This window comes from Chiloscyllium punctatum, chromosome 12 (genome assembly GCF_047496795.1).
Source record: "Chiloscyllium punctatum isolate Juve2018m chromosome 12, sChiPun1.3, whole genome shotgun sequence".
In the NCBI taxonomy this organism is placed as follows: Eukaryota; Metazoa; Chordata; class Chondrichthyes; order Orectolobiformes; family Hemiscylliidae; genus Chiloscyllium; species Chiloscyllium punctatum.
The window spans coordinates 37,027,690-37,039,904 of record NC_092750.1 but is presented as its reverse complement, the minus strand read 5'-3'; the positions used below and the strand labels follow the sequence as shown (position 1 = coordinate 37,039,904).

General features: G+C 34.1%; 1 protein-coding gene across 30 annotated transcripts in view; it reads right to left on the bottom strand.

Moving 5' to 3' along the window:
• slmapa (sarcolemma associated protein a) overlaps nucleotides 1-12,215 on the bottom strand; it is a 269,091-nt gene that overhangs the window by 69,414 nt on the left and 187,462 nt on the right. For 18 of the 30 annotated variants that reach the window (XM_072582350.1, XM_072582348.1, XM_072582347.1 and 15 more), the window contains 3 exons: nucleotides 9,556-9,615; nucleotides 4,215-4,316; nucleotides 3,217-3,276 (listed from right to left, as the gene is read on the bottom strand). In XM_072582350.1, coding sequence (XP_072438451.1) covers nucleotides 3,217-3,276; nucleotides 4,215-4,316; nucleotides 9,556-9,615 — 222 coding nt within the window. The remainder of the gene's footprint in view (nucleotides 1-3,216; nucleotides 3,277-4,214; nucleotides 4,317-9,555; nucleotides 9,616-12,215) is intronic. The other 12 variants (XM_072582351.1, XM_072582360.1, XM_072582352.1 and 9 more) reach the window with 1 other exon arrangement.

Here is a 12,215-nt window from a genome sequence, read left to right as displayed (position 1 = left end):
CATCCCTAACAGCATTGTGATGTATTGACCCCAAATGGATTTCAGCAGTTCAAGGCAGCAGTCCACTGCCACCTTCTCAAAGGCAATTAGCAAGAGTAATAAATGTTGGCCCAGCTGAGCAAAACCGACATTCCCTGAACTAATTAAAACATTGCCAAATCATACCCAAAGGATGTCCTACCCAGCAATCCAAATGAACTTATAAAGCTCAGACTTGCTCTGTTTTAGCAGGTCTAATGTGAACATGCAAGGTTCTGTGCAAGAGATGCACAAATCCCACTTGAGGGGAGCTAATGTTTTAAATTACAAACTGTTTCATGAAATGTCCACCTCCTAAACCTAGATCGAATCCATTCCACTCTTCACGAAATGGGAACTACCGTGATTTCCAGCCATTTTGTCATCCTGGAAAGATTCTCTATTGTGACAGTAATTTAGGTCAGTATAATCGTGTGCTCCTGCTTCTAAACTTACTACATAGTGAGCGGGGACACTGTTTCAAGATTAATAACAGCAACGTAAGCAATATAGTCAAATCAAATAAGGTGTCAAATTAAAATCAAATACAAGCTAATTTCATCTAATCCATCACTGATAGCTTCTTCTGGTCCATTTGGATGACATCACATATTTTTAAATAAAAATTTCTCATTCAAATATGGTATGTTCTCCAAGGATATATATGGTTCCTGTTTATTTTTCTAAAATGTTACTGGTTGAAGATCCGTAAGTAAAACCATTTAATAAACCCTTACCAATGTACTATTTGGGAAACAGCAACAGAAGCACATAAAAATGTTTTTACAAACTTAGCATAATACTTAAACTGCTTTATTCAAGAACACTATATCATCGATAAAACATTCCAATACTGATTGACTTTTAATAGATGTTTTGTTTTATGGTGACAGAAATTAGAAATATAGAGTGACCGCTGTATGCGTGGAATCAGCTTCCAGGGTTTCAGTTATCCGCGATTTGCCGCAGCCCGAAAATATTATATAGAATATTCCAGAACGAGGAACTGGAGGATGCCAGGAAGGTAAATTTCCCATTTAAATGAATGGGTTTGCTACTATCTGCGGTTTTGGCATCTGCGGTAGGTCTTAGAACATATCCCCCGCAGATACGGTGGGGGGGAGTGGGAAAGGGTGGAGAGGGTTTGAACTACTGTACTGATACACTTCTGATACAAAAAAGCTGTCTCAGCAGAGTCAAAATCTATCCCATAACTTTCTTTTCCAGTGCTTACCACAGAACTGCAGATTATAAGTCTTCTAATTAATCCCCTCCTCTTAAATAAATACTTTCCATAATAAAAGTATCAAGGCGATCAAACATTCATTTCTTCATCCTAGCGCTTGAACACATTTTCATTGGAGGTATTTTTAAAAAAATCTTCAGTGGTTACTAGTCACATTAATTGGATTGCATTGTTCAAGTAATCACAATCAAGACGGCTGCTGTGTGCTTTTAAACATACTAGAACAAAATCCCACACCTTCAAATGTAGGGAATGCGAATGCATGGTTTCAGCATGGTACAAGAATGGTATTTTCGAAGTAGCAATTGATAAAAGTTAATTATATTGTAAACAGTGGCAATCAAGATGCAGTATAACTCAAAATTTTTAAGCAATGTAAAAAGATTTTTTATTTGAATCGAATGAGGGAAGTGAAGGCATTTTAATTAAAATAAATTATTGCTTTTCTGCAGAATAATCGCAATCAGCACAAATAAACAAAAGCGTATTAATTTAGATATCATCGCAGTACACAAAGTTGTTCCCAGTGGTCTGTTTTAACTTCAACCAGATGACAACGTATCTTTGAATATGGTGTGAAACAGAATCTCACTGTATTATCTATCAATTGTCCAACATTTTATTCTTTTCAAACAGGATTTTCACTGGGCCAGATTATCTAATAAAACTAATTGATTTTTAAAACTTATAAAAATTAGAAATCTAAAGATTTCTTAATAAAAAACACTTTGCTGCTCTAAACTATTTCAATGATGTCATTTTTCCAAAATTAAAAGAAACGCATACGTAATTAATAATCTCCAAAGAAAATCAAAATAGATATCAACAAGAATAAACCAATGCCATGTGAGAATTGGATCTTTGTGCAATTCGTCAAATCATATAATCCTCTTGAAAGCATAAATGTAACAGCTAGACTTGAAAATTTATATGCACAGTACGAGCAAAATATGCTTAAATATATCATTAACAGTCAAATAGTTATAGGATGATCATGCATTAAAAAGGTTATAAAAGGAAATGGTTAAACAAATGAACTGCACAGTAGAAGTCCATATATAGTCAGAAAGCAAGCAGCCTTCTATCACTGGTTGAGCTTTAACTGGCCAGAAATAATCACAGGTGGCTTTCCTCCAATCTCCAATGACAATTATAAAACACATTGTCCATCGCAAATAATAATACTGCTCATTTGTACTAGTAGGGCTGTTTCAGTCTGCGAAAGCATTTAATTGTATTCCAATGAAGGTAACATTTCACCTAATATTCCATATTCTGTTGCAATCAAGGTCTTTTCGAAAAATCATGTTTATAAGTCAGATTATAAACATTTTTGAAAATCAAATATTGTCCTGAACAGAAAACAAAGTTGTGTCTGATGGTGCAATAAATGAATTAAACTTCACAATATGACAACTCTTATTCTGAACACTAAATGTTTTTTGAAGTGTTGGAACTGGAACTAAAAGCAGGTAAAGATGCAGAATAGTTTGAATACACATTAATTATTGCCTTTTGCACATACAATTCTATAGGGAAGTAGTATGAAATGAGTTTTGGATCTATTTACTGGTGTATCAAATATGCATAATGGTGTAAGGAGGACAATGGGATAACCTTCACTTGATATCAGTGTTCAGAATTTTTTTTGAGGGAGAACATATTAACTTAATTCCTAAAATTAAAATCTTTATCCATGAATAAAACTTAATCATTGAAAATGCAAACTTCTGCTGTGTGAACATTACTCATTAAGATAATTTATCTATAGAAATGCTAAAGGCCAACTTAAAGGAAACAATGTAAAACTATGTTCCATTAAGAAAATGAAGTGATGATTTATCAGTGATAACTACCAAAGTATTCAAGACAAAGAGCCACTTCTAGAATGTTTTACATTCCAGTTAAGACTAACATAAAATACATTAGAAAAATGGAAAACAAAAAATTACCTTTTAATAATGAAACTTTAGTTAAAGATTCATTCAACTCCTGTTCATCCATTTGGTAATCTGTTTTTAATTTAAAAATAGGAGTTTAAGCTTACGCAGTAACTGAGACGGTACATCATTTCTTACATGCCATCAGAACCTCTTGAAAGAACCATATGTCACAGTAAAACCATATGTGATCTAATGAGTGGATAAGATATATAGCAACATTAATAACTACACTTGCCCATGTCGAAAGCATGCACAACAACAAATTTTAAGCAATATGCAAGGTTCTGAAAGCTATGTATTGTTAATTTTGAATACATATTTGGCAATGAGCTATGTAATGCTTTGACAGCTTTATTAAGTTTATAGATTTAGAAAGAACAAAACAGAAGGAAATTGTTTGACAAAACTAAAATTTGTTGCAATTTGAGTTTGTATTTAATAACTGAAACATTTTAGAATTGACTATGCATTATACAAAGCCATCATACAAATGCATATTTCCATAATTTTACAGAATATAAAGAGTTTGACGTTTAAGGTACTGTAAATAATTAGTGACACTTTCTGTACAGAAAGGGATTACTGCCAAATCTTACCAATAATCCAAATAAGCAAACATTTAAAAGCAGGTGGAACCTAACTGAAAGACATGCCCTGTCCAAATTTAACTATGTTAGTTATTGACCTATTTTCTAACACGAGTAAGCTAAATGAATTCCAATTCCACTGAAGTGAAAAGAAGCATAGTAAAACTTCAGCAATAATGGAAACAATAGAGATACTTCATTTTAATTTTGGTGTACATATATGCGCACAATGTAAGGTGTCTTTCTAAATCTGTTTGATAGAATTCTATTTTAAAAATCTCAGAATATGACACAATACAATTTAAAAAACATGCACATTAGAAATTTAAATTATAATAAATTTAAATTTTTTAAAAAATGTGGCAGTCTTTAGCAGCAAAGGTACCTTTGCAGTTTCATTGAATAATCCTATTAAATTACCTGTAGTGTCTTCACTGCTCCTGTCCTTACTTGGGCTAAGTGTGTCAGACATATCAGATTCCTTTGCTTCCAGTTGATTTTCTGAGGAGACAGAAGATCCCACTATAAACATGGGGGTGCACAATAACTTCACTGTTTAACACCACATCATTAGTTTTTCTTTCAAAGTTGACAATTGGTAGCAAATTTAAATATACAGAATTAAACTATCCATTTCCTAAAATATTTAAAACAACAGATAGAATTTCTCATTAAAATAGCTATATTTAAGAATATTGCACATGGGAACTCCCAAATGTTCTCAAAGGTTTGGCAGCTTCTATTATATTCCACAAATGGTCATGTAATCAAGCTGAAGCTTCAACTCAGGACACAGCTGCTTGGCTAAAATAGTTCATGCTTTTTTTGGAGGGGATAAGGTCATTTCCTTACTAATCGGTGAATTCTTCAAAGTTAGCTGTGCTTACCAGTGTTTTCATATTTGGCCATCGAAGAGAGACAATGCTTTATAAATTGTTTTATTATTTCTTGAATGTTGTAATTTTAAATTAGGTATAAATTTCTTAAAATTCTTTGCATAGCTTTTCATAAGCATCATACAACTTTTTATAAATCATAATTTACACAAAAACTAACACTGAATCTCTGGGCTGATTTTTGTTGCCTTTCTTTCAGCACATGCAATATGAATAGAAAGCTTTACCGATGAGTGGTGCAACTATGAAAGCATTGTTTAAAAAGCTTTCAACATCTGTCTTCAACTCTTTCAATCCCTATTCGCATATGTTTATCCATTTCTTCTTTACTACATTAATTATGAATTTACCATGTTTTGATCTTATAGTTCTAGACTAAACATAACCCTTTCTGTAAACAAACACATGCTACTGTCCACTTTCACAACTGGACTTGTTATGATTTAAGTGCTGCTTCAAAAACTGAATTATTTGCTTTGTTCAAATGATCGATCATTTGATTTTTTAAAACATAAAATAGAACTGAGAAAACTTGGGTGACTTATAATCCACTAAGTAACTCCTGAATCAATGTTGTCCAGAAGAATTTCAAAGTTTTGCAAAATTATAGTGATCAGGTTGCCATTTTGACACAAATACAAAAGATATGCAATATTAATAAAACAAAGCACATGTTTTGCAAATAGTATTTAAAACATCTGCAATCATGACTCACTGAAACAGATGGATTACAAAACCCTATTGAAGCTGTACTCCTTATTCTGACACAATGCAAGACTGCTGTACATACTCTCAAAGGGTGGTGATGATCAACTGAAGTATTCTGTTTCTAACACCGAGCTCATATAAATAGAACCTTTTCAAGAGTAAACAGTTTTTCATTTGGACAAGAAGAGGGGAAGGAATCAACCATCTCAACTCTTGGCTTCTGCGCTGACTCCTGCCTTTTATACGCCCTGTCATTTTGGACCAAAGGATTTGGACATTTAATAAACCTTCTGTAATCTCTTCCTTTAGAATTGATCTATATTGATTTAAACTGCTTGTTTCAATAAATTTATTAGGATGAAAGCTGAACACTTTCTGGTGTTGTTGCACTATCACTTAAGCACTTAATTAGTTTGCAAACCTACTAGCTAAAAGGTTAACACCCTATGTCACTAGATTCCTCAAGAAAATTTCAAGAGCAATTGGACCATTATCCTTCTGAATACCACGAAAGCCCCACAGATCTAAGTGCATTGCCACTAAATGGCATTTAAATGGAAGGAGGACAGGGATGACAACAAATGGCAAACCATATTTTTGTTAAATTGAGTAAATGACTTCCAGATTGCTAGCATCCTGACAACAAAACTGAAACCATAAGCAGAAATACAAAGATAAAATACTGCAGATGCTAAAAATTGGAAACAAGAACAGAAAAAGCTGGAAATATTCAGGTCAGGCGACATCTATGGAAAAAGAAGCAGAGCTAACAGGTCTGCTTGATGACTCTATCAGATTGTTTTCAACAGATGCTGCTTGACCTGCTGAGTATTTCCAGCATTTTTGGTTTTATTTCTGATAAACATAATCACATAGTGACTGATAGAGTCAGTTCTGGTATAACACGGTAGTGCTGTTCTCGTGCAATCCCGTGTTATAAGAAAATCGTGTAATAGCAGCATCATCTAAACTAATGGGGCCGAATCACATTATAACCAATACATGCTTTAGAAACAGTGTCCCCAATTCATCAATCGTGTTAACGCAACATGTGTTATAGTGGAACGACCTGTATAGGAATTGTGTCTAACAGCAACATGATAGAGTCTTTTTTGCTCAATTAGGGATAGATGATAAATGGCAGTCTAGTGAGTGACACTCACCTGAAGGTCACAGTTAGAAAACAATTTGGCATTTTATGCTTCTAAAAACATCAGTATCAATACACATGTCTGTAGCCTATAAGTTATGCTAAGAGTATACTGGACTAGATTGGCCTAAATAAGCATTTACTGGCATATTAATAACTATAAAATTAAATTTATATATGGAACAGGTTTCTTATTGAGTTCACAGAATAAACTGCCAGTTTAGATTACCTGTATTTTCAATCAGATTTCTCCGGTCTCACAGTAATTAGGTGGCCCAATTCAAATCATGAACAATATCTTGTGGTTTGCTATTCCTCAGAAACATTTCCAACCCCTTGTTTCTGACCTACTAAACTGAGCCTGTATAAACTATAACTCATCCACAACTACATCACCACCCTTTGTTGCAAATTTACAGCTCAGTGCTGATACCAGAATTTCTTACATTAAAGATAATAATAAACCTAAGCTGCATAGATGAAAGAGAAGTCATATTGGAGAAAAATACTTCATAGACAAACAATACATGATTTAAATGAAAGAAACTCATTAAAATCTAATTTCCCTTTTGCTGTTATTAGGGTATGTGATCCTGGTGCTTTCCAAACAAATATTTCAATAATTCAGCCATGCAGTTTTTGCTTTCATTAATCTCTATACTACCACTCAACTGTATGAGCATTCCCAAAGCAAAAGTGATTCCTAAAATGCTTCCCAAGTTTTACAGAGTATTTATAGTAACATTGCAAATAATTCAGTATTGTATGGTTCTAGAAATGAACAGGGTCAAGTCACCACATTTCTATGGCCTATTGGTTATGTGACGAACATTTTGTATAAGACTGACCTAAATGAGCACGTACTAGCAGAGATTAATGATTATAAAATTAAGTTCACACATGGAATAGATTTCTTGTTGAGTGCACAGAATAACTTGCCAGTTTAAACTCTCTGTATGGCTATTTCAACACTCAATCGTAATGACATATTTTCACAGAAAAGGATAGAAAGTAACAATGATATCACAATAATGTCAGTACATTTAAAGTTTACCCAGAATAGTACAGTTCAGTAGATTTCTTAGTGCAGAAATTTCTTCTCATCTCAGTATAAATTTAGGAATGCAAGCAACAGTGCATTCAATCTGCTCTGAAATTGTTTTAAATTATGACTAATCTGTACTTCAACTTGCTTCAAGTGACAGAAAGTTCAGTAATCGCAACACACAAATTGAAGGTGATAGGCAAAACAGCCTCAGATAATATTTATAAAGTATTGAGAGCGTGTTACTGAGATCTTGAATGTACTATTTTAATTAGTAATGTTTGATAGGAGTTTCACAACTAAAATATTTTAAAGACAGAGTTATAGGGCTGTAGGTAAAGAGCAGGGAAATGGAACTAACTTTAGCTTCTTCTAAGCTCAACCATTTTACAATTGTTTGTGTTTCTCTTAATTGCACAGACAAATAAAGGACTTCATAAATTCTCAAATTAAATTTGCATTCATAGTTAGATGACAAATACTTAACTGAGCTCTAAATGTAATTAGTACATTTTATTTCACACACCGTTTCCTACCACATTTCCTTACCAGTACAGTCATACCTTCTAACAGAGAAATCAAATTTTAATTTTGTGCATCAACAACTTTATTTGTGTGCTATGTACCAGGAATTCTGAATATAAATAATGATCACAGAAAAAGTGGTAGCAGTAAGTGGATTTCAAGACAAGATATGAATCAGGAAAAAGTGAATGGGGATAAGGAGTTCTTTCTCAGGTTAGCAACCTGTGAACAATGGGGTTCCACAGGGATCAGGGCTGGGACTACAACTGTTTATAACATATTACTGACTTGATGGGAGGAAGCGAACGTACTGTGGCCTAAATTGCAGACAGCACAAAAATAGGAGGAAAGGTAGGTTGCGAGATAGATACAAATAGCTTACAGAGATATTGATAGGTTAAACAAATGGTCGAAAGGTTGACAAATGCAGTATAATGTTGGAAGATGTGAAGATATTCATTTTGGAACGGAGCACAAAAGAACAGTATTGTTTAAATAGGGAAAAGTTGCAGAAAGTTGCAACACAAAGGAACTTGAGCACAAAACAAATAAGGCTAGCACACAGGTGCAGCAGATATTCAAGGTGGCTAGTGAATTGCTGGCCCTCATTTCAAAGGGATTGGAGTAAAAGAGTAGGGAAGTCTTACTGCAGCTGTTCAAGGTGAGATCAGATCTGGAGTGCCGTGAACAGCTCAAAGGAAGACATTATTTCATTGGAGAGAGTGCACAGAAGGTTTGCTAGAATGATCTCAGCATGGAAGGATTGGCTTGTGAGCAAAAGTTAAATTGGTTGGGGCTCTACTAATTGGAATTAGAAGAATGAGAGGTGAACTCATTGAAACACATAGGACTCTTAAGAGACTTGACAGGGCAAATGCTGAAAGGATTTTTTCTCCTTATGAGACAGACTAAGACCAGATGGCATTTTCTCAGAATTAAGGGTTTAAGATTTAAGTCTGCGCTGAAGAGGAATTTCTTTTTTTCAGAGGATGTGAATCTTTGGAATTCTTTGCCACAGAGGACAGTGGGGCAGAATTCTTTTTTTTCAGGTTGAGATGGATAGATTCTTAATCAGTAGGAGAATCAAGGGTATATGGGGAAGGGCAGGAAAGTGGATGTGAGGAGTTTCAGATCTGCCATGACCTTACTGAATGACAAAGGAGGCTCACGAGACAGACAGCTTACTCCTGTTTCTATTTCTTATGACCTTACTATGAAAGTATGAAAATCTAGAATCCTGGATTCCGCTAGCATTGAACCCAATAAAAACCTCAAGTCAAGAAAATAATCAGATTATAACAGGTAAATCCTTTCCATTCCAGGACAAGGGAATGGGGAGAAAACAGTCAAGTGAACTTGATTCAGTTTAGCATAAAATTTCTATTATCGCTTAAAAAAATTCTCTATGATAACTGAAATATATGAAATATACTGAACCTTTCAATAGCTTTGCTTCTTCTGAGCCTTTGGTATGATGGTCCTCTGCTATAAGAGTGGCTGTAAAATAAAAGGAAAATGTCAGTATTATACAAATCTTTAAAGTTTTGCACTAAACCAGAAGAATATATTTAGCTTGATTATACAGAAAATAACTTTTTTGATCCTACTCAGAGTAAAAGGTAAAGTTTTGCACTTTGGCATGAAGAATAGAAGAGCTGACATGTGGGGCATGAATCACAAAAGGCTAGCATCCAAGTTCTGCAGGTAATAGGGAAATGAAATAGGATGTTGGCCTTTATTTCAAAGGGAATGGAAAACAAATACAGGGAAGTCTTGCTAAATTTATACAAGGCACTCATCAGACCACAGCTGAAAGATTGCATAGTTTTGGTCCCCTTCTCTCAGGAGAAATATACTGGCATTAGTTGAGAAGGTTTACTAAGTTGATTCCAGGAATGGAATGATTTCTTATGAGGAGGAATTGAATTAGTTGGTCCCATACACGTTGCAATTTAGAAGAATGAGTGGAGACATTATTAAAGCATAGATTCTTGGAGAGCTTGACAGGATAGGTGCGGAGTGGCTGCGTATGGCAGATTTTAGGACCAGAGGACATAATCTCAGAGTAAGGATTTGCCCATTTAAGGCAGAGATAATGGGATGGTTTTCTCTCAGGGAATGGTACAGCCCTCTATGGAGACTAATAAGTGTAGCCCCAACACCAAAGGCTCTTATTTTATTCATGGCCTTGTGATACCTTGTTGGAAACTCAAAAATATTACATCAACTTTATTTTTAGTTATCTTTATTTATCATCTTTATTTATACTACTTGCTACCTCCTCAAAGAATTCTATAAATTTGTTAGGCATAATTTTTCCCTCTGAAACCATGCTGAGACTTTGCTTGATTATGTTATAAATTTCTAAATGCTCTGTTATTACATCTTTTATAATGGACTCTTAACATTTTCCCAATGTCAGATGTTAAGCTAATTTGCCTATAGTTACCAGTTTTATTCTCAACCTCTTTTTGATTAAATTGGTTGCATTGGCAGTTTTCCAATCACTTCAGATGGTTCTAGAATCTAAGGATTCTTGAAAGATTACTACCAGAACATCCACTAACTCTGCAGCTACTATCTTTAATATTCCTGGATGCAACCCATCAGGTTCAAGAGACTTATCAGTTTTTCAGCCCCATCAGTTTCCCAGAGTTCTATTTTTTCCGAGTGATAGTTATTGCGGTATTTCCCTTGATTATTTACAATTTATTCAACTCTTAGGCCATTTCCTGGTTCCAAGTTATTATTTCCACAGTCTCATTTACTAAGGGGTCTACGTACACTATGGCCTCTCTTCCTTAACATGTATCTGAAAAGTGCTTGCTAATTTACCTTCTCCACTTTATTACTTAAAGATCATCTTTAATTGGTTTTAAAAACTTCCCCAATCCTCTGGCTTATCATTTTTTGTCCCCTACAACTTATACTCTGTTTAACTTCCTTGGTTAACTATGAGTGGTATATCCCCTTCCTAAAAACTTGCTTTCTCACTCAAATATATATTTTTTTGTGCATCATTAACTATTTTCTGAAATGTCTGCCATTATTCCTCAACCGGGTTTACTGCTGAACTCCTTTCCCTGTCTACTTGACAAACTGCCCTTCTTTCTTTGTAATCACCCTTAAAAGTTTAGCACAGTGTTTCTAAGGCAAATTTCTTAAACTGAATGCAAAATTCTATCCTGTTATAATAACTGTTTCTTAGGGTATCTTTTATTCTAAAATCATACATTAAACCTGATTCATCACATATTACCAGATCCAAATAAGCCTGATCCCTGGTTAGAATCAAAACACACTGGTCCTGATATATTCGATAAATTCTTTCTTGTTATTACCTCTGCCAATTTGATATTCCCAATCTAAATGAAGATTGAAGTCACCCATGGTGAATAAGATTAATTTGTTACTTTTAATTTTATGTTATGTGACAAGTGACAACCATTTTATATATAGTGTTAGATTTACTATCTTTCTTTTTCAAAGATGCATTCAAGCCAGAGTTTAAAACACAGAAGTAGTCTTAACAATGTTTCCAGTTCAATTATACATAATAGAATGCAATGTTCAATTGCTTGTCTCCAATGATTGAAAAACTAGATCTACTTTAACACACAGACTATGGCACTTTCTCAGCATGTCCATCATTGACAGTTACTTTTGAATCTGGCCAAGCAATGCTTAAACTCATGAAAATGCATAAACCATTTTTGTTTATTTAGCAAGATGACCATTAGGTGGAATGCTCAGAGAAAAAATGGTCAGACAATTGTAACACTGAATAGAGAAAAGAATTTACAAAGATTAATTACATGGAACATATAGCAAAATAAAGGCATAAGGTTCATCTGGTCTGTACCAGTTTTCATACTTCACATGAGCAATCTCCTTCTTCATGTAATCCTATCAACAGACTTACAGCAGAGGAAATTTAATTCAGAGAAGTGTTAAATGATATACTTTAGAAGGAGAAAAGACAGGCAATGTAAAGTAAATGCCACAATTGTAAAGGGGTGTGAACAGAAAGATCACTTCAAATCTGTAACATATTCCTTATTGTTTGCACCATTCCTGAGTTTGGCAATATCTGCAAA